Source organism: Rissa tridactyla, chromosome 4 (assembly GCF_028500815.1).
Source record: "Rissa tridactyla isolate bRisTri1 chromosome 4, bRisTri1.patW.cur.20221130, whole genome shotgun sequence".
Taxonomy (NCBI): domain Eukaryota; kingdom Metazoa; phylum Chordata; class Aves; order Charadriiformes; family Laridae; genus Rissa; species Rissa tridactyla.
The window spans coordinates 43,544,338-43,567,629 of NC_071469.1; the positions used below are offsets into that span (position 1 = coordinate 43,544,338).

At 40.0% G+C, this 23,292-nt stretch overlaps 1 protein-coding gene across 3 annotated transcripts; it reads left to right on the plus strand.

Moving 5' to 3' along the window:
- Positions 1-2,131: 2,131 nt before the first annotated feature.
- PTGR2 (prostaglandin reductase 2) lies at positions 2,132-17,589 on the plus strand. Of its 3 annotated transcripts, none has more exons than XM_054201511.1 (11): positions 2,132-2,202; positions 3,024-3,136; positions 7,757-7,825; positions 9,256-9,374; positions 10,680-10,871; positions 11,816-11,986; positions 13,038-13,247; positions 14,038-14,159; positions 15,385-15,472; positions 16,185-16,224; positions 17,397-17,589. In XM_054201511.1, the coding sequence occupies exons 3-11, from the start codon at positions 7,789-7,791 to the stop codon at positions 17,459-17,461; spliced, it is 1,044 nt and encodes a 347-aa protein (XP_054057486.1). In that variant the 5' UTR covers positions 2,132-2,202; positions 3,024-3,136; positions 7,757-7,788; the 3' UTR covers positions 17,462-17,589. The 3 variants fall into 3 exon arrangements, with proteins under 3 accessions (XP_054057486.1, XP_054057484.1, XP_054057485.1); XM_054201509.1 differs by having other exon boundaries at positions 3,024-3,121; XM_054201510.1 differs by lacking the exon at positions 3,024-3,136 and having other exon boundaries at positions 2,142-2,202.
- Positions 17,590-23,292: the final 5,703 nt, after the last annotated feature.

Sequence of the window (23,292 nt, forward strand, 5' to 3'; positions counted from 1 at the left end):
ACCACCTTTCAGGATAACCTTGTTTGTGGAGGATAGAAAGCCACCCTATAATAGGCAAGAGAAAGTGAGGTTGAACAGAGAGTTTGAAAGCCCATTTCATGTGTTGGGGTGGGTTTGGGTTTTTTTGGTATTTTTATAAAGTATCTGAAGTTGTATTGTCATTATATAATATATGGAAACAAAAATATGCAGATGTGCCCATATACAGCATACCTTTTCCCCACTTTTCTTTCAATTATTACTAGTCATTGAGATATACTACTTCTAAATTAACTGGGAGTTCTCCATTAATACACTTCATAATCTTTTCCTGTTTGCTCATATAATGACATGTGACATTGGTTTCTGAAATAATTATTTCTGTAGTAATTGTGCTGCTCTTTTCTTGCATAAGTATGAGGCAAGTCAGTATTCATTCATTAATGCAGGCCTTCTACATACAAGATATGCCCATTTGAAACTATGGGGACAACTTCAACTCTGAATACTTACTTACAGTGCGTTACACTGTAAGTAAGATGTTGACCTTTCATTAGATTAAATGATAAAAGTTGGGGAAAAAAAAAGTATGGAGGTATGAATCCCCTTACTAATGTTGTCACACGTCTGGGTTCTTTACCCGGTGTGCAAGCCAGTAACACATGGAGCAGAGGTATTTCCGAGTTTATTCCGTTAATGCGCAGAAATGGGGTGCTCATCCCAAGGGAGCACACTTTAGTTTCAAAAACTAACAATTAATACATATTCATTGTTACTCTCTTTAATGAGTGTCCGAGATTTCTTTGCTTCCTATGTAAATTAGTGCGCAAACTCTGTCTTCTTCTATTGTTCTCTTTTGAGTAGGTGGTATCATTTGGGTAGGTGCTCAATGAGTCTGTGGTTGCGATCTCCCCCTGCCAAAATTACCTTTTACCTGCTTCTCCTCTAATCTTGGCAGTTCCAGGTGGTTTTCTCGCTTTGCTGACCAGGCCTACAGTACATTGCTCTCTTGAGAGGAATATCCTGCTTATTAACAAACCTATATTGTCTAGTAGTTAGTTCCTTAATTTAATCTCAGTTAAATCATATCTAGTTACTGTTTCTCTATAAATGATGTTGGGTCTGTATAGAGGATTTTTAGCAGCAGCAGCAGGTTCCCTTGGTTGCTTCAATTACGTTACATTTCATTTTCCTAGTTAATACCAGTTCTGCTACAACATTAAGATACCTCTTCCACCACCCTCCCGACCATATGAGTTCCAATGAAGTTATTGCAACTAATGTGAAATGCAAAGTTTTGTATATCATGGTGTCACAAATACAAATCATTCACTTCGACCTATATTGTACAATAGAAAGGCTTTGCCTGCCTTTATGTGAGAGGCAGAGAATAAAGTCATCTGGATCATTAGTCTGGAAGAGTTTTTCCAGTTTTCTGAGTGGTCAGTTAAAGCTCCACAGTAGTTTGCACCAACTCAGTGGCCACCTCACAGACCTGTTTGCCTTTCCAGCACGGTGAGTCACTATGACACCCAGCAGGGTGACTACACAGTCATCAAGTCAGGCAGCTCCAGGACCTGAGCCCCATCCCAGGAAAACTCTGGCTCTTCAGTTATTCATCCTCCTACAGCCTGTTCTTGAAGTAAAGATGTCTCTTCAGCTGTATTCAAGCATAGCAAAAGGATGGATATAGTAAATACAACATTATATTGTACACAACTGTGACATTAATGGAATTGTAAGAACGGCTGCAATACAGCGTTATATTGCATCAATGAACAAAATCTCTCCCACTAGAACATGCAAGGAGCGAGCATCTGTCAGTGTTACCCGCTCTCTCAAAGAAAAACCCCTCAGGAGCTGTAGGCACCTCACCCCAGCGCCTCAGGAGGTGAGGCCGCCATCACCTCGCCCACACAGGAAGGCGGGAGACCCCGGCCCACAGCCCCACCGGCCGCTCCCCGCGAAATGGAGGACGGGACAAAACTAGGCACCTGCTGCCGACAGGAGGCGGCTGAGGAGTCCGGGCCACTGCCCACTGCGGCCCTTCCCGCCTGTCGCGGGCCGGGCTCGGGCACGGCCCCTTTAAGGGTTGTGCCGCAGCCGGTGCCTGTGTCAGGGCTGCGCGCATGCGCGCGGGGGGGGTGGGGCGGGGTGGGGTGGGGCGGGGCCGCCTCTCCGCCCCGCGACGAAGGTGCCGGGAGCGCTCAAGGCGCGCTCAAGGTGAGCGAGAGCGTCTCGCGTGTGGTGACGTCGGCGGTGGTGGCATAAGCATGGGGGGAAAGCCGGCCTCTAACCGTCCCCACGCGGCCTCCCACGCGCGGAGGGGGACGACGGCGGCGGCGCGCGGGGCTTCGAGTCTCTGAGGGAACGGACCGGGCCGGTGGGCGCGCGCCCGCCCGCCGTCCCCGTCGGGGTGAGCGTGCTCCGGTGCCAGGTGTAAAACCGTGAGGGCCGGCGGCCTCGTCTCGCGTGGGGAGGGCTCGGCAGCGCTCACCGAGCCCTCCCTAAGGGGGCAGGACCCCCGCCCTCCTTCCCAGGAGCCGCTTCCTCAGGGACTGGCGCGTGGTGGTTGCAGGGTGGGCGGGGGCACGGGTTTGACGGTCGGGAGAGCCGGTTTAGATTGGATATGAGGAAGAAATTATTAACTCTGAGGGTGGTGAGACACTGGCACAGGTTGCCCAGGGAAGCTGTGGATGCCCCATCCCTGGAAGTGTTCAAGGCCAGGCTGGATGGGGCTTTGAGCAGCCTGGTCTAGTGAGAGGTGCCCCTGCCCATGGCAGGGGGGTTGGAACTAGATGATCTTTTAAGTTCCCTTCCAACCTAAACCATTGTATGACTGGAATTGCCTGATCTCTAGAACAGCAGCCTGGCCTCACCAAGCCCCTAGGTCAAACCGTGGCCTGGGGCTGTGGAGGAATCCCTGAGGAAAGGAGTCCTCCTCAGCACCCACATCAGGGCCACTGTGTAGCTTGTAAAACGGAACATCTTTCATTACTTCTGACCTCTCTTGGTTTCTCTCTCTTACGTTATTCTGTCTGCAGCTTCTGAAACTGTTATTGAACCATCTGCAAGACGGTCTCCAGAGGCTCTTCCACCTTTGACAGCAGTGATTTCTAACTTGGCCTTGGGTCACACCTAGGCAAGTGGATAATCGGTACACTCTCTGGGATTGCTCTTGTGTGGGAGCCTGCATATTGCACACAGGCTTCTCAAAAAAATGTCAGGTGGTGTTCCTGCCTTTCCGGGAGCAATCTGCATTCTTGTGTTCATTCCTGATTTGAAATTCCGCTAAGAAAAGTTAGGCTTTGTGTGTTGGTATTTTTAAACAATTTTCAGCAACTCCAATACAATGCAACTATTTAAAAAAAAATTCAAAAGGCCCAAGAGGTGGGACCTGAGAGCTTTCAGCGTTTTTTGACTACCTAGATCTGAAAAAGTAAAGTTTTTACAATCCTACTGTGTGTAGATATGCGTGTATATACTTACTGGAACTTTTGCTCTGTTTGTCCGTCAAATTTGATCAAAAGCTCAAAGATATTAGGCTTGTTTGTTAAAAAAAAAATTGGCTGTATCAAGATCCTACTACTGTTGTCATTCTTCCTTTTTCACCTTTCTTTCTTTGTTGAGGGAAAGACTGCAGCCTGCCCTCAACCCTTACAGTGCGTCAGAGAATCCACATGGAGAAAACACTATGGGAGGAACTTTACACTAGAGAATTCAGTGATGAGACATAAAATACTATGACATCTGGATTTATTAGTTCAGTTCATTAAAGTATTTATCTTTTTACGGCATGTTTTTTTCTCCATTCATGACAGCATTGATTCTGGCTTCTACTTTTTGAAAACTTGAGTTTGCAATTAATTAACGTTCTTCAAATGTAGAGCTCCTTACGGGTGTGGTGGAGACTTTGGTGCCTAAGCCATTACATTTGCTTTTCCATTTCCATTCTCCTCACCTTGCCAGTTACAGTTACCATTTTTTTGCTTTTTGCCCATCTATTCCCATCTCATTTTGCTTGGTTCTGTCTCATTCATCGTTGCCAGTTTCTCCAGTTCTCTCTCTCCATTCTGTTTCTCTCTTCCCTGCTTTACTGGCCCTTAAGTTGCTATTCTTGTCACGTTTGTCTGTTCTTACTGACTCCTAGTGCCAGTCCTTCCCATCTTTCCTTCCTTCATGTTCCTTATTCAGAGTCGTTCTTCCTTGAAATTTCTTTCTTTGAGTTTCCTCTGAGGATCCTTGTTCTAGCCAATTTGACACCACAGTTTCAGATGACTTCCAGTCTTAATTCTCCTCCTTTTAGATTGACTGCCTTTTTCCTCTCTGCTGCCCACACCTGATACAGGAGGAATAAACTACCCGTTCTTCCTTTTTTTACTAGACTGAGCCTGGCATAGGCTCTAAGAACTTGGAAGCAGGTGAATTGTTTTGCAAAAGTATTTGCAAATGAAAACTGTGTCTTATGGGCAGTCTCAGAAAAAAGAAATTATAGGAATCAAGCCCAGGATAAATAAAGTGAAGCATTTTAGCACTGAGAAATTTATTTAACATTTTTAAAAGGGGTTGTCATGGCTCTTTCTGCAAAAATGGGAAAAGAAAGGCAAGGGGAGAAGGGATAAGAATAAAACTGAGCTAAAACATACTTGAGACTCCCCTGAAGGTACGGCTGTTGTGCTGCTTAATGCTCCTGTGGTACTCACAGGGTGGGTCAGGAGATCTTAGCATAGAATGACAATGCTAAAACTTGGAATTAATTTTTACTCCATTTGATTTAAGGAGTAAAACTAACTCATTATTTTTGTTTGGAAAAGCTAAAAAATAATAATGCGTGTTGCTGCCTGTTGGTCTTTTAAAAAAAAAAACCCAAAAGAGTCAAAAGCATCCTTCACACTGGGATTCCATGTATACAGAAAAGGATTATGTATATGATACAAATCCCCTTTATTTCACTTGAAAAAAAATCTGTTCTCTTTCTCCAAAAGGTTTCGTCAATTTATGGGGCTGAAAGATGGCACCTCTGCTTATTTTCTTTAGTCACTTCTGTATTGTTTATAATGTGAGGAAGGCTTGATTGTTTCTTGCTATGTTATGATATTAGTGTGAACATTTGCTTGTGTAATGGTGTTACTGACTTCCACTGTAGAGTAAGTGCAGTCATATTTGGAAGTAAATGTCCATCTCCAGTGTTGTATTTTACTGTGACAGCTGCCATAGAATGAGTGACAATTTAGTTGCCAGCCCTGTTTTTTGTCCATCCACTCACAGTATCTGGAAGATCTTCAAATTGAATTAGTACACAGGCTTCTCCACCAAAAGCTGTGAAAATGACCTGGGAAATCAACACCATTTTGTTCCCTCAGAATGTCAGGCATTCAAAGAAGTAATCTGAATTTACACTGTATACTTTTTCCACTCTCATCTTTCTATGCCACTCTGTATTGCTTTTTCTTTCTTTTAATATGTTAGTATCTTTGGCTTTTTTCTTTAAAGAAACCTAATTTTTTTCTCTGTACTATCATAGAAAGCAGATACTTCAAGTATGTGTTAGGCACAATAAAAATGCTTTTCATCATCTCTTCTTGTTCAGATTGGGATTTTGTGTTTGCATAATACAGGTATTTAGTTTCAAAATAACAAAAATTGGGTCAGGAGTTCTGACAGTGGGCCTTTTTGTAAGGCATGAGCTGTACAGCAATTCTGCCTACTCTGTATGGTTTATAAGCAGTGGAGCAAACTCTTAACACCATCAATAGATTTGAACTGAATATGAAAAGTATGTAGAGGAATTATTTGCCCAGATTTCATGTGAGCTGTCAGATCGCTGTTGGTTTATATTCACTACATTCTTAACTCATTATTTCTGCACAGAGCACTCATTAGTGGTTATAAACTTCAGCCAATTTCTGTATGTGTGCAAATTGTTTACTAGAATATGTTGTCCTTTTAAATTGTACTGGGCATATCTCACAGTTTATAAAATGCTCGTTGAATTAGCACAAATTCTCAGATGCTAAGACAATTTTTCTGGGGATAACAGTTGTGCCACTTGAATGTAATTTTGTTAGGCAAATTTGGAACTTTGTTCTGAAAAATATTTTATAAAAGAAGTACAAAGTGGTGTGCCCACGATCACACAGGAAGTCTGTAGCTGAGTATGATGCTGAACCCAAGATTGGCCAAAGTTTATCTTAGGCCCTCCTTCCTGTTACCGTTTTACATGAGTATATTTATTCCAGAGATTGTATCAGCTGTGTGAGTATAAAAACGGATTTTTATTTCACTCCTTAACTGTTAACTCCTGTATTTCCAATGCTCATTTTTTTATTTTTAAACAGTAACTAGTAACTTTCATCAAAGTGTGGGGTTTTTTTCCTTTTGTTGTAGATTGATGTTCTGCATTGTTCTGTCCAAAGAACTGTGCAGGTCACTTATTTTTCACTGATATGATGCTGTAAAGACACATTTGAGATCCATTTCACGTAATTTTTCTTGTAGCGCCCTTCGATGTTGCAATGCTGAAAAGTATCTGTTGAATAATTTATTGAATAATTTCTTCAAAAGTAACTCTTGAATAATTTTTGCCTAATAAGTAGCTTTTCAAGTTTGAACACAATCAAACATTTATCTGGTTTATGAACAAGATACTTTTGGTTTGAGTCAGTCGTGGAGGGGTGGCCAGGAGGAGAGGGAAAGGCCAGGGACATGCTCATTTTCTCCAGATGATTTTTGTATTATGTTTTTTAGCACACCAAGCTGTACTTCTTGATGGTCTGTGAGTGCTGTAATGTAAGCACTGCAACAGCACAGACAGAAGGTTCTGTATTTCACAATGTTCAAACAATAAAGGTGTTGGACAAGTGGTGGTGATGTACTCTCCCTAGGCTCATCTGTTTAGCTTCATTCCAATTTGCTGTTCTTGTCAGCAAAACAAACATTATAACAAAGACATCAGCTATCATGTTTCATTCCTTAAAGTCCTGGGTCCTTGTGGAGGTCGGTTATTTATGGCACTCAGCTGAGAATAGTAGTAAGAACATTTTTATTATGTATTAGCTCCGAAAGCATATAGGACCATGATTTTTCTTCTGTTAAATCAGGTTCATTCCCTGTTAATCACTTTGGCATCTCACGGTTGCAAGAACACACATTTACAGTCCGCTTTTAAACTGTTGAAATTCTAGGAGAAAATTTTCAGTAAAACAGATCAAATGGGGATGTAACTCTTTCTCCTCTCTGGGCCAGACAATTTCTTAGGAGAAAACGCACTGCTAATAGAAAGACTTGCTGTTTCATGTGAAACATCTTACACAACAATCTCTTTTTATGATATACCTGCATACTGCTGTTACTGGCATGCGTGTATGCGTTTTATTGAGTTGCACCTGACTTACGCAGGCAAAACTGCCACAGTGTCTTTTAGGTGGGAACAGAGTGTTCTCAAGTCAGTCAGTACAGGAAAATAAACTGCACCCGTCTCCTACAATCTGGTAGGGGTTGGTGGTGATCTTACAAGGAGCATGGTACATGATAATTTTCAGACTTTCCTGGAGGTGCGGCTGTGACATTGTATAAAATCACGGCTTTAACAAGATAAACGGGGAAACTCTTTTTTATTTTACATTTTAGGTGGTTTTATATGATTTTTGGGCATGGATGCTGAAGTTGGTGAGGCCCATATTTCATCCCCAGTTTCCAAATTACTAAGTACTTTGCCCCGTATTCTTTTTCAAGCAAATTTATGTTTCATACCTTCAAACAATGTTTTCCTTTGTAGAAATCCAGTGGGAAATTGCTGCAAAAGCAGGGATGATTATACAGAGAGTAGTGCTGAATTCACGCCCTGGTATGTATTTCTCTCTGATAAAGGAATGATGTGTTTGTTGTGGTTGTCTAATGGTCCAAAATGGTAAGGGTAGAAACAGACACTAACTTAAGATATTGACATTTATATATCTTAATATTGCATGCAGCAATAAAGTTTACTGTGAAGTGTATTTATTTATTTTGTATATACAGATTTCTAAACTCTTCTGTGAGAAAAAAAAGGTTTAATGCGTAATAAATGAGAAAACCCTAAGTGTAGGGACTCAAAGTGAAGAAAGATTAGCAAACATTGCTTTTTAGTTCTGACATTTGTTCTTTATGCATTTTAAGAGATGACTAAAATAAAGTATTTTGTTACTGTTCATTTTTTATTTCCTTTTAGTAAATATCGAGTCTTTTCTTCTTCCCATGTTTTGAAGCGTTTATTGTTTAAATTTACACTCTTAAGGATTTGTTTACTTCCTTGCTTACACATTTGCCTTGTTAGGGATGTCAGCACAATATTTTGAGTAGTGAGTTTCTAAATTGTCTGTTGTAGAAGACCCACATACGTTCATTAAGTTTTTGGGGTGCATTGTATACTGCTCAATGCCAAAATAGTCCTAAGAGGTAAGAACTATTGTTTGGACTGTCTCTTTTAACGCAAGCCTGCTGTAGTTGTCCCGTCACTCTGACTTAAAACATACACGGGTATCTGGCTCACTCCTTTTAGTGCCGGTGGTACCAGGTGTCAGTCTGATTGATCTGCGTGTGGTACCAACCTGAGGATGAAGCCTCCGGTTCTAGGGCTCTTGGCATACGTTTTATAGGTGTTCCTGGGAAACTTTAATTTAAAGAGGTCTGTCTGTAGCTGTGAAGAGATGCTCTTGCCCCATATGCATGTGCAGTGGTAATGGTCTGTATTTCCCCAATCTCACCGAGTCAAAAGAGACTGAAAGGTGAGAGTTTAAAACTTAACCTGTTTAAAATTTATGGTCATTTGCTACTGGAAAAATAGCGTACAGGGGTTTTGTTATATGAGAGAAGTCCCAATACATGTCTTTGTTTTGAAAGTTAGGGGCTTTTCAGCTTTTACTGTATATAGAACCATTTTTTGAGAATGGAAACAGACACCCTCCCCCCCCTTTTTTTTTCATTTATATTAATTCTTCATAAAAATGATGTGTAGCGAACAGCATGGAAACCGTCAGTCAGGGCAAGTGCCTGGTGCTGGCCCAGGTAAGCGTAAGCTGACAGATCGGCAGGTCTTCAGTTTGGATGGTGGCAGTGTGCCCGTTTAAATCATAGTCTGTGGAACGAAATCTGAAAGTTGGTCGGTAGGTTTATACCTAAGTAAAGATACAGCCTAACGTATTCTAAAAAGGACTACCTTGAAAACAGGCCTTCCATATTGGTTAAGGGAAGCTCTATATTGAATAATTTATTTCTTTGATTTTAAAATAATTCTAGGTAAGAATGGAGTGCCGGTGGCTGAAAACTTCCGACTGGAACAAAGTACAATAGCAGATACAATCCAGGTGGGACAAGTGCATGTTAGAACCCTCTATCTCTCGGTGGACCCTTACATGGTAGGTGATGGACTTAGAGCTAAGCCAGAATTTGTTTTTTAAAATATCTTCCACTCTGTACCTGTCATGATGTTTAACATCAAAGTTAAACATCCAATTACAGGACAAATGTATCTCCAGTGTAACTTAGTAATTCTGTTCATTCTGATGGAGTTATATTGAGAAGGAATTTGGCATTAATGTGCCTGTGATATACATAGGAATATGAATTTATAGGATCAAGAAGAGGCTTATGAGCCCTGGCATACCATTACAGATTTATTGTCTTTTTCTGAACTTTGCTTTTTTTATATACATTTTTAACCTTTTTTTTTTTTTTTTTGCCATGGAAGGAAGTATTTTTTTAATTGAGGGGAGTGTGTGTAGAGGAGGAAGAATATTTCATGATGAAGCAAGAGAGGGCAAAATAATTCTAGACAAAACACATAAATGATTCAACTTAAATGCTATTTAGCTATTAGTGGTTTTGTTTACAAATGAAAGTCAAATTTTCTCCTTAAGTGGGTGATGGTGAGACAAAAATGTGTCAATACATTGTAAACAATGGAAACAGAGGGAGGATTAGTCAATGAAGCCATAACCAGCTAATGCACCTAATTCTGCAAAACTAGGAATCGCGGTTGAGAGAGTTTTGGGTTGAAATGGAAGTGAAGGTAGGAGCAGAACCAGACAGATGGTCTGCTAGTACGTAAAAGTTTGCTATAAAGAGTATTCTGATCTTTTGTTCCCGGCATAGATGGAGATAGTAGAAAAGAAAGAGTCTTAATTTCAGGAAAGTAGGTTTAGCTTGGGAATTAAGGAAAAGTTTAAGCATCTTGAAGTACTAACTCAGGCTACAGGGGGAGATATAAAGAAAAGACTTCAGATTTTAAAATGTTTCATTAATCAGTTCTCTGTCAGGGATGGCCTACGGATGTTTGTTCTTCAGTGCATAGGCATAGACTAAATGACTTGTGGGTTGTTTTTTCAATCCTACATTTCTATGATTCATCCAGTTAAGGAATGGCATTTATAGGATTCTCATCAGACCCAAGTCAGTCGTTTTTGCACGGCTGACTTTGAGGCAGCATCTATAGAACGTGTTGGCTTTGATAACGCTGCAGAAGGTCAGAATGGTCCGTCCTCCTTTTGTACTGAGCAAACAAGAGGGGAAAGAGGGATCTAAGTGAAGACGATGAATATTTGGGGCTTGTTGAGAGATTTTTGAGTAGCCCTTTGTGTTTGAAGTTTTAAACATAACTCATCCCCAACTTCATTTGAACTCTTAAACAAACCAGAGGCTCTTATTAAAGCCTTGTCTTTCAGCGCTGCCGAATGAATGAGGATACTGGCTCAGATTACCTCCTGCCCTGGCAGCTGTCTGAAGTTGCTGATGGTGGCGGCATTGGGGTTGTGGAGGAGAGCAAGTATGATAACCTTGCTAAAGGAGACTTCGTAACTTCCTTCAATTGGCCCTGGCAGACAGTGGCAATTCTAGATGGAAGCTTCCTACAAAAGGTAGTGTAAATGCAAAGCCCAGATTGTCACTATTTTCTTTTCTTAAACCTTTTTTTTCTTTTTTTTTTTTTTTAATAGCTGCTAATGATACTATTTCTTAGCTAAAACCAAGCCGCTGTTATTGGAGCAACCAGTTCTCAAAAGGCAGATTGGCTCACAGGCGGCAAAATCTGTATCCATTTATCTCTTTTATTAACAAAGAAAAATGTAAATGCTTTTGTTGGTTACCAGACATGCCAGTATTATTTCAATTGTTGGATCTTTAATAAATTTCCCTGAAGCTGCTTCTGTTAATTAATTCTGTTAATTATTCTAATTCTAGTAGAACACCTGATCCATGAGAGTGTAGTCATAAGACATAAAAGGCTTTAATGTATTTATTTCAGTTTATTTCACTAACATATGCTAGTGAAAGATTTTACTTGAGATTTTACATCCGCAGAAGAAAGGTTATTCAATATTAAGTTGAAAATGGAGAGGTAACAGTGCATTAGGGTTATTGCGTTGATCGTCCTCGTGTAATACAGAAACTTATTGTAGTTTAGGAATGTATACTTTTGAATAAACTCCTCCCTTTAGGACCTTTTCCCACTGATCTGAAATCACAATATTTGATAAGACGGTGATATTTTATCCTTTATGCTAACATAGGGATAGTTCACTATTGCTGGACGCTTTGGATCTCCCCACGGCATTTTGATACTTCCATTAAGTTTTTGTCAGTGACTTCATTTAAAAACTTTTTCTAAAACTATGGAAATAAAATCTTTGTCTCATTTTGTATAAAACTTATTATTAAGGTAAAGCTAATTAGAGCTAGCTTGTCCCAAGCAGTTGTACCTTGCCTGGTAAATATCCTGAGTTAGTCTTCTATCCTTAGATAATCAGATAGCAAGCCTCACCTTAAAAAGAAACGACCACCACCACGCGTTTCTGTTTTGTAGCTTGTTCCACAACTTGTAAATGGACGCCTTTCCTACTTTCTCGGTGCAGCTGGCATCACAGGACTGACAGCCCTGTTAGGTATAAGGGAGAAAGGACACGTGACTGTCGGTGCAAATCAGACAATGGTGGTGAGTGGAGCAGCTGGTGCTTGTGGCTCTTTGGCTGGCCAGGTAGGTAGGCTTAAGACTTACAAGCATACTCTGTTACCAAGTTTATTTTCTGAAACATCCTGGTTAGTAAACATACAGATAAAATCATTGTAAATGTGAGCAGGTATAACTCCATGGGAAGGGCCAGTTTCACAGATCTGGCTTAAATTCTTACTGAGAAAGATTTTAGGTGTGAAACTTCAGCTTCGTGGAACTGAGATAGGAGAAAATATCCCAAGGTGATTACTTGTCACTAGCATAAATAAAGTAGATGGTATAAATACATTTATTTACTATATATTTGTATAGTAGTCTGCCATTTGAACACAGTCTTTGAATTGACTGGCGACTTTCATTGTTTTTCTATAGTAGAAAATAGTCAGTAAAAAAATGGAGTAAACCCTTCTTCATGTTGTGTTCCATGACATCCTTTGGGTTTTGAGATTTACAGCCCTTCTATCCTCCTCAGCTTTACAGAACATGTTGCGGTGTGGTTTTGCGTATCTACATGTATATATACACACACACAGAGATACATATATACAAACACAATAAATATTAAGCAAGCTTAAGACCTACTGATAAAGAGGAGTTATGAAGAAACAATGCATAAGTAGATCTATGAAAAATGTATTTAAATCAATTATTGTCCAATCTTTTTGGCCTTTTATTAGCTATGTTAAGGTACTTAGCGATTTTATACTATATTTGGTACTTGGTGATTTTATACTATATTTGGCTCTCTAGTACTACCAGTCATTGGTGACTCCACAGATTAAATGTCCTGCAGCCAGTGAGTTTGAAAAGATGGCAGATTTTGGTTGTACGTGCCCCTTCTCTATGTGTGGGGAGGGAATGACAAGAGGCACTGGTGTCACATGAGATGGGAGTGTGCCCTGAACTTTGCTGCTTGGGGTTTAGTTGGATGTGGGATAACTGTAACACCCGCTCAGGCCCCCTTCCTCCCACTGGTACCTTTATGCAGATGAATGATCTAACTTCTCTTTATTGTTTGGGGGTTTTGTTTTGTTTTTTGTTTTGTTTTGTTTTGTTTTTAAACTGTGCTCTGCAGATCGGCCGTCTGGAGGGCTGCTCTAGAGTGGTGGGGATCGCTGGCACAGATGAAAAGTGCTCCATTTTGGTCCAAGAAATGGGGTTTGATGCTGCTATCAATTACAAGAAGGGGAATGTGGCAGAGCAGCTATGTGAACTCTGCCCAGGCGGTGTGGATGTTTACTTTGATAATGTTGGTGGAGACATCAGTGACACAGTAATAAGTCAGGTGATTATACCAGCTGTCGGGTTTATTCTAGTCATTCTCCAATGTCTGCATGCTCAGCCTTGAATTAATTCATGCTGGAGACGAGCCTGCAGTACAACAGAGCAGACTTTCCACTTCATTGATCTAATCCAGGTGCTGATCCTGGTCCTGAGGAGAAATCAGGTATTTGAAACCAGTGTCTGTCATTTGGACTAGCCTGGCAGTGTAGTAATAGAAACACAATTTCTGCTTCTCATCTCTCACTTCTTTGTCCAGGAGACCTGGTGGTATTCTAAAATCTTGTCTGTCAGTGTAGTAGTCTTGTGTTTTATCAGCTTTGGTTTTCTGGCTTCACAAAAGACCAGCTCTCCTGGTCTTGACCGGTCCTCTCGTTAGCGTGAAACTACTCTGTCTCATGGCAGGAGGCTTTGGTGGCAATGCCATCTTTGGGAGCTCTAAATCACTTCTTTAGAAGTATCCAACTTCCTTGTCCGCTTGCCCCTCTCCTCCTGACAAAAAGGGCACACAGTAAGATAACAATTTCTTATATTCCTTGTCCTTAATGCCTTTTTAAATTACACTTGGGCTGTATAGCATTTCTTTTTCCGCTATTGCCCTGCATTTAGCTATTTGAATGTTGTCATAGGTTTAATGGGACAGCCTGCAATTCTCCCACTCTTTTCTAGGAAATGTGGCTCTAAATAAGGATACCCGTGTGAAAATTTTGGAATATAATCTATTGCATCTCTGGAAAATTTAGTTTCTGAGACCAAGAAGTGTAATTTTTCTCACTTTGTGCTGTCCCAAACAGATGAATCAGAACAGCCATATCATCCTGTGTGGACAGATTTCTCAGTATAACAAAGATGTGCCTTATCCTCCTCCGCTGCCTCCTGACATAGAAAAAATACAGAAAGAAAGAAATATCACAAGGTACGTTTCTCTTCCAGAACTTGTGACCAGGTTCCAGGTAGATTGCGCACGTGATGTTGTGACTCCGATGTTTGGAAGATAGTCTGTATATCTGCAGGCACGTGTAATCGGAACAGAACGTTGCCATATGAAAAAAGGAAACTGTAATCGCAGTGTCAGTAAATCTTTTCTCTTACAATTGTCTGTATCAGCATAAAAAAATGGGAAAGGATGTTGTTATGTGTTAATATAGTTGTCTGTTGTTATGCTTTGATTGTGGTTGCTTGATTTAGTCCTGGAGTCTCTGACGGATTCTTCAGTACGAGGGGAGGTGTTGCCATGGTTCTGTTCTCACATGTTTTGCAGAGTGCCTTCTTGCCTGGTGTAGTAGTTCAGGCAGAGACAAAATCAAATATTTTTTAAAAAAGGATGCAGCTGATGCAGTGATTGTATTGAAATTACATTTTTAGTATTTGGGGGTTTATTAGATAATGGGACTGAGGAGTGGCAGATATACACAGGGTAAACCATTAGTTTTTGTTATGACTCTGGGAATTGCTGAATCTCCTGTCAGGATTCAGGTGGAGCTAGGAAAGAGATTAGGAACAAAGTCTTAGGAGATCTTTCATTCATTGCATTGCAGAAAGTTGGGGAGACTTTTGATTTCTGTGCAAATGGATTGACCTCTTCTAATTAAAATTAATTTCTTGTCCCTGTTACTGTTGTCTGCACTTTTAAAAAATGGATAAAAATACTAAAATACACCATGTGTAGTAGAAGGTAGTGGAGAATGTAGTCAGTACATTGCTACAAGTAATTATCATTTTTTATGATCGTTACAGTTTCTCTTGATTGCTGTAGGCAGCTGTGATAGCAGGATATGCAAAATTTTGGGGAGCCTGAACGTTTATACTCACCATCTAGTTGCAGGTCCATTCATTATTCTCCCTACCACCAAAAAAAAAAAGTAAGAAAGAATAGGAATTCACTCACATTTTATAGACATTTGCTTATTTTGGTGATACTACTTGATTTTTATTATTCTTGTCTCTGGTACTTGACCAGAATTACTTGGCTAAGACTGATGTTACTCAGCAAGCTGGCAAAGCTCTGAGCTCTGTCCCAGTGTAATTAGTACTCATAATCCTTCCGTTTCAATAACGCTGTTTCCTGAAAATATTTGTAAAGATTTCAAACTATGCTTACCATCCTTTCTTAAATCAAGGCCCATTCTTTTCTTTCACAGGGAAAGATTCTTAGTGTTGAACTATATGGACAAACAAGAAGCTAGTGTATTACAACTCTGTCAGTGGATCCAAGAGGGCAAACTGAAGGTACGAACTTTTACATCTAGTCTCTGGCCTCTGATACTACGTCTTCAGGTCACGGTCTGAGTACAAGAAGTCTGATGTCTTTGTCCTTGGCTCTCTTACCATGCCTCATTATTGAACAAGTGTTTTTATGTACTTGAAAGCTTATTAAGTAGCACTGTTTTAGTAGATACCTGCTGAGGATGATGTGACTGTAGTATGACAGACTTGCCTAATTACATGCTGCTGATGTCTGTTTCTTTCAGTATAGAGTGCAAGCGCTTTTTTTACTTAAGGGATCAGACCTTCAAAAATATTTACTTTCGAATTCCTGAATAGTCAGTGTCCTGAATGCTTTTGGGGATCTTGTCTGAAATTTTGTTTCAAGCTTTATAACCACCATTTATTATTTTGTGATGGGTAGATGCTTTATCCATTCCTTCCCCATGAGGTCTGTCTACATTAGTTTTTGATTCTTCAGGTGATCAGTAAATTTTCCTGGGAAAATCCTGAAACATGAAATTTTGGCAGGGGCAGGGATGTTCCAGTTCTGACTGAAGCATTAAATTGCCTACAGCTTTATCAGAAAGTATTCATTCCTCTCTTGATGAAAGACTGTTGAATGTAGCAAGAGAATCCTTTAGATTTTGATAGTTTCTTGGCAGTTTCATGGCGTGTTTCTAAGAAATGTTAATCTTGTTTGAATAAAGCTAAAAGGACTTGTTTGCCTTGACAGGTCAGAGAGACCGTGGTAGAAGGCTTAGCAAACATTGGTGGTAAGATTTTTACACCATTTTCTAAGAATAGCAGTCAGATTAAATACAATGACAGTAGAGGTTAACTACCTCCTTTGTTTTGTTTGCCAATTCAGATTTTTGGATTTGATCTAAAACACGATTTTTATGTTATAATAAAAAATATTTTTTCACAAGGTATTAAAAAGTTTTGTGAGAAGAATATTTTATGTTAAAAAACCCAATTCATTATAAATTTGGGTGGTTTTTTTCTTTGTTTTACTATGGGGGGGGGAGTGAATTGTTAAACTGCTACCTTAGCAGCTGATGATATCACCCTGATCTTACAGATTCAAGGTGCTGCCCATTTCCTCGAACTTGTGTGTAAGGAAATGGTATTTTGGAAAGCTTGAACTTAAGCTTTAAAAAAACCAATTTCTAACAGTGCTTGTTATTGAATTTGGTAACAAAAAATAAATTGAAAAGTACACACAAGAAAGGGGCAAGCATATTAGACGTTGCTAAACAAAGTAAAAAATAATTTATTTAAAGGAACAAAATAGACTGTAGCCTGTTCAAAAAATCTGTAGCAAAGAAAATATAAAAATGAAGGGGGCACTGAGACTCCAGTGAGACAAAGCTAGAGAGTCCGGTGATTCAAGATGTGCTGTAAGAATTTAGTCTTTAATCCCACTAGATTTGAAACCAGTATAATTAAGCAATATCTGAATCTTATAGATTAAAACTTATACTAATTATTGCTACTTACTTGTATACATATGTATTTTTAAGGATTTTGATCAAATATAGCAGTCATATTTCATACCTTGATTACTCAAAGATTTATTATTTTGCACCAGCTTCTGGCATTTATTGCACTACATCGAGTATTTATATTCCTTTCACAAAGGCTCGTGAAATCCACAGCATTTGAGGACTCTCCAGTCACACCTTGTCTTTCTGTTTGGTATTTGTATGCCATATCACAAAAGCAGCACATGTAATTGCTAACTTGTATAGGGCTAAATAGTTGCTTACAAATATTTTTTTAATTATTACACAAAACTGCCCTTAGCAGTTTATTACAGAGTAGCTTTTTTCTTCTTAATTCGGGGAGCTGGCTAATGTATTTGCTTCCACCATTTTTTTTCTTTTTTGAAAGTTACTGGACACATTCGTCTTGGCACTAACTTATTTCATCATTTCTTTTGAAGCCGCTTTCCAGTCCATGATGAATGGAGGCAATATTGGAAAACAGATCGTCTCAGTTTCTAAGTAAAAAATATTTCTTCGGGGAAAAATAATTGGATTCTATCTCTAACAGTGAGCAAATTTTTACATATACTAATTTCCATTTTCTTAAATAAACCATCATGTTGTTCTGTATGTACTGAAAGCAGAGATTCTGGGATGCTAAGGCAGAACCTATGCTAATAAACTAAATAGAACTGGAAACAGGAATGCAGTTATTTATACTAGAAATGAGTAATATGTTCTTTGACATGATTTTGAGAGTTGCCAGCTAGCGCACTTGCAAATATTTCATGGGTATGGTTTGGAAGTTAGAACATCCCGGGAACCAATTCCAATAAGCAATTTGTATGCAGCCACCTAGTTTTGGTCGTTAGAAGAATTTACTAGTGTAGATGGGCACCCTTCCCGTGATAGTGTGTCTCAGTGCCCAGGAACTTCACTGGGAATTTTCAATTTAATAGTGTAAGTTTACTCTGACGGTTCAGTCAATCGGACTGATCATTTTAGAATGTAACTGTTCTCATTTTAACAGATAATTGCAATGACAAATTCCATTTCTGGAATTTAAGGTCTCTAATAACAAAGGTATTTCCATTTTACCATCTGGAACAAATTTCCGCTGATCTGTCTTGTCCATGTCTCTGCATTGTGTCATTATATCCCCTATTTTCAGAGCACTTGAAATTCAATTCATTTACAATTCCATTGCGTGCAACTTGAGACTTTCATCAGAGATAGGTTCAGGTGTAGGGTGAGCCTCCTGCTTAACTGTTCATTTATTTACTCTTCTCAATCTTTGCATTCCGGACTTAAGTGTTTTCTTTTTAGAATTCCTTTTCTAAACTCTACTGTATTTTATGATAGTCTCCCCGATTTCACTAGTTTTTCTAGTTTTTCTACCTCTCCAGGGTGACAGACAGAGGATCTCAAAACATGCTGCCTGAGGACAGAAGGTAACTTTGCAGACAATTGACCTTCTGTTCCCTCAGTAACTTATCTTGGCTCAGAATTTTTGATCTAACAATGCTCTTTTACCATCCCAATGGGGAAACTTGAAAAAATGAGTCACCGTTGCCAAGTTTGACTAGCATAACTCCAAGTCAAATGAGACTGATCAGATTAAGTATGTGTCTTCAAAAGTAAGGAACAGAAAAGGGAACGGATAATTATCTTAAAGATATTAGAATTTCTGGACCGTGTACATTTAGAGACATAAATGCATATTTATTTAGAGAATAGGATTGCTCGTGACACATTCTGATTTACAGGCTATTGTTGGTTTTGGTTTTAATTTCTTTGCCTTTAAGACGAGTGCTTCCAAACTGCAGGGTCAGCTGAGCTGTCCAGAGAATGGATTATCCAGGTCTGTGTGAGTCACTGCCTCGCCTTTCGCTAAACGGAATCCAAGGATTAGGAAAGAAACACTATGCAAGAAATCGTTTTGCATGCTGTGGAAAGCAAGCCAATGGGTTATCAAAATTGCCTGATATGGTGGTGAGCAATATGAAAAACAGTCCTTTTGTTTGCTAGTGCTGAAGCTGGCCCTGAAAGGAGGAGGCATGCAGTGATGGATGCCATAAACTTCGAGGAAGAGACACCTGCAGTATAGCATTACGTGGTCTAAAATCTCCCAGTGTGCCTTTTTAACTACAAAACCAGTGACTGGTTCACTTTCAGCTAGATTGTGAATCTAACATCAGCATAACTACCTCAAGCAGCATTAATAACAGTGTCACACTGGGATAGAAGCCCAAATTTTTACGCAGTAGAATCAGTGTGATCATAGTGGGCAAATAAAGACAGAAAGCAACAGGTGAGTGAAATTCTATGAATTCCTGCATATTGACTGTTTATAGATGGTAACTTACTTGTGAAAGTTAAGCAATGCAAGCTTGTAAGACTTGATAATTTGTACGTACATTAAAACAAGAGGCAGGAGGAAATGTAGTGATCCTGAGCACTGTCTCTAGGCTTGGATTCCTGTCATGTCGGCTGGATTTAATGGGGAGGGAGCTGCGGCTCTAATGAGTGTGCTGATGTGTCCGTTGCCCCCTTTCCTTTCTTTCCTCCTTCCCACGTGGTCCCACATGCCCATGCCCGATATGAATATTCAGAACAAAACAGCATCACCATCACCCTGTATTGGTTTGTTATGCAGCGCACACCATATTCTGCGTTCAATTTCTGCCAGGCAGCAGAGTAGCCTTAATGTGCTTTAACACACTTCACCTTTCTGAATAACCATCCTCATCCTTACAGTCCATTCTTAAAGCAAATACCTAACTGCAAAGGAAATCAGCCCGCTCCACGTATGTGACCTGCCGTTAACACTCCACACCCCTGCAAGCAAAGCTGGTCTTAACATGAGGCTCCATTGCTGCTCCTCCTGAAAATAGATATCGATGCAAGAGTATTTTTACAAATGAGGGTGTTAGTATTGCTGTTGCTGCTGAGTTGAAGTAGTATCAGTTTTAATTAGGAACAGAAGTCCTCCATTGAATTTGGGTTTTTTGTGTGTGTCTCTCTCTAATTGTACGTAAATATTTGTGGTGCATTTTGGGGCATGGTGCCAGCATGGTGTTTTCGTATTTTCTTCCTGCACACAAGTTTCAGCATCCTATAACTTGCATTTCCCTATGTATGGCTTCCTTCAATCTATCAATTTTATTTGAGTTTCAACAGCCTGTTTTGAAAAAAATATCTTCTATTCTTAAAACCGAGGACCCTTCTTCTGTTTTAATTCCAGCCTGTTTGGAAGGAAGTATATCATAGGGTAGTATCCAAAGCAAGCTAATTAAATACCTGTATATTTCAAAAGAGACTTCAGCTGTGAACTGTGGTGAGTTTGTGTTGTATGAATGTAAGAAAGCAATCATAACAATAACCACTACTGAAAAGGTGTTAAAATGTTGTTTTCCATTAGTATGCTGTAGGTGAAGGCCTCGTTCTGACATATTTATGTTTCCAGAGCTACATTTGTTTGTCCAAAGTACAAATTTTGTACTTTTGAACAGTGTTTGCTGAAGAGCTACTCCAGAGTGAGCTCATCTCTGGTACCGTGAGTTGACACACTTTCCAGGAATGACACTCCTCTAGAAAGTTATTTTTTTACAACCAAAACGGAATATGATAAAATTATAAAATTCCCAGCACTATTCTATTACAGCAATTGCTTAGTAATCCACCCAAATTGTAAGCCTGTTAAGAGCTGATGATGTGAGGGGTGATCCAGAGTGAGATCATGCTGAGGCACTGATTCTTTACCATAATAAAGGCAGCTAGATCGCAGCAGCATTCCTGTAGTTGAGGTAAGCTGTTGAGGGCAACGTCAGTTCTATCAGCGTTAGACAATTGGCTTTAGGGAAAAAATAAAAAAAAAATTGGCTCCTAGTCAAAGTAAATCTCATCCTGGTGTCCCCAATGTTTAGGACTCTCATAGAAGCATTTCTTTACTTATGAATCCTCTTAAGAATAACTAAAAATCAAAGGGAGAAAATGCTTCAAACAAAGTGCCCACAGTTTTAAAAAATATTAATACGTCTTTTTTTTTCACTGTGTCTTAATTTCTTAATTATCGTAATAGTGTGGCTCTTCAGCACTATAGGAGAGGCCACATTTCACAAAGGGCGACAAATAACTTGTAACCAAAATCCAAGATGCTTTGGATGTAGCAGGTAGACGGTCGCTGGCTGCAGGAGCCACCAGCATTTGTCCCATGGAGTTTTGCCTGACAGAGGGCGAGTGATAGTTTGTAACATCTTGGGCAAAGGCAAGCATGGATTCAGAGTAGGAGTTGTAAGCTACTAGAAGTTCTTTAAAGACTAGAAGTCTGTATAAAAAAAGCATTTCTTGTTGCCAAGAGTAATAAAACTTAAACAGTATTGGGCAGAGAGACTTTTTATTCTTATTTTTCTTTGAGCCAATCTTCTGCTTGTTTGTATTTGGTAAAGTTCTATGCACTCCCATTTCCACCCCTTTTCCCTTTGCACCTTGAACAGTTGCTGTTTCCTGTCCTATATTTAATATTCTTCCCTTCTGCTTTCTTATGCTCCATTTTTTCCCCCCTTTTCCTTATTTTTTTTTTTAGTTCATCATGTTCCTTTTCTTTCTTTTTGGCTTCCTTGGTAATCAGAAAAACATGCTGTCTTTCATAGGAGCACCTATTAGTGGTTTAGTGTCAGGATTTCATGGAAAATGTCAGCAATACCGTGAAAAGAGCTTGCCAGCCCTGACATAAATGTGCCTTGCTGCAATTTCTAGTAGTTGTTGTTACAAAAGTGGAGAGAGCAAAGGCAGACGCCTTTTGAACAGCTTCATCTCTTTATTCTATATTTTAATGCATTGATCATGGAAGAAGCAGACACAGGATTACTTAGTCCTGTTTGTAACATTGCTCTCCTCTATTGGTAGGCTGCCTTTCGCTTTGCTGGGTTCTCTTCACAGTGGGAAATGTTTATACAATCCAGAAATAGACTGCCAGGGGATAAAAGAAGATCACAGGCAGATAGCGTTATCGTGCAATAAGAAAGGGTAACGGCAGCTGGAATAAGCGCCAAACCTAGAAAATATTTTGTGAGACACAACTAAGAGCTTTTTAGAAAAAAAGCACAGAAAGAAGCAGAAATGAGTCAAGACTTTTCAGCCACAGCAACACAGAATTTTGCAACCGGAAAGACAGCAAAATTCACTTTTGCTACAGCACTCTACTCCGGGTGGAGTGGTGGTAAGAGGGTGGCTGAACAGGTCAGCAGCATTGAAAGAAAACTGAAACCATGAAGTAGCAAAGCAGTGTTTATACAAGTATAGGGAGCTGCAATTTATTTTTTATAGGAGACTGTCTGAGGGCAACGGTGACAGAAGGCAGTAAATTTTATGGGGCTAGGGCCTCTTCTGCTCCACCCTCTTCTTGGACTGGCTTCCCCATATCAGAGACCTTTCCACAGTCCCTTCTCCTGTGCAAGAAGGAGCCTTCCTCACCCCATCAGCCCCTGCTCGCTTCCCTTTGCCCTCCAGGCTGGGGAATGTGGAGAGGGAAAGCAAAAGGCCAAGGATCAGGCTCTGATGAGGTAAAGTTCGGACGGGAGCCAGCACGGTTGGAGTTTCTCCTGATTCTCGGAGTGACTTGGGGAGGGCAGGACACTGTCCACTCGTGCTTTTCCTGTCTTTATGTCCCACTCAGCCAGAGTAATAGCTATACCTGGCTTTCGGCAATAACAATGCCATTAGAAAGCTGCTTGGGCAGCAATGAGCGTTTCAAACTGGAGCAGCCTGTTGTGTGTCCTGGGGCCAGGCAGCCCCAGTGAGCCTTCGGGGCCCTGCAGGCAGCTGTCGCTCACCTCTGCCTCTGCCCAGGCCAGCTCCAGGACGGGCTGCTTTCTCTTTGAACTTATGGAACTGTTTCTTGTTGATTTTTTTTTTTTTTTTTTTTTGGTATGCTACAGATAGTGGGAAAAGCACATGGAAAAAGCCTCTCTTGCCCCCTATCCTTGCATTTTCCACTACACCGAATGCCAAGATCTCTTTATTAGGATCACTGGGTTGGACAGGCCTTCACTGATGACAGTTATAGGAAATTATGCATGGCAATGGCGTTCCCCCGGGAACTTCCCTCTGCGAGTTTTGGTCAGCCCTCAGAGAACCGAGGGTAATACATGTAAAATAATCTTCTCTTTTTTTCCTAGTTTATGTTATGCATTTCACAACATCTTGGACATAAATCATTGATGAACACAAGAATTCCTTCATAAGCAAACAGCAGCATGAAAAGTTACACACGATATTGTCCAAGAGGCTTTAAAAAGAGAAAAAGAGAACAAAATATATTTGAAAGACATTGTCAGATTTTTTTTCTTTCCA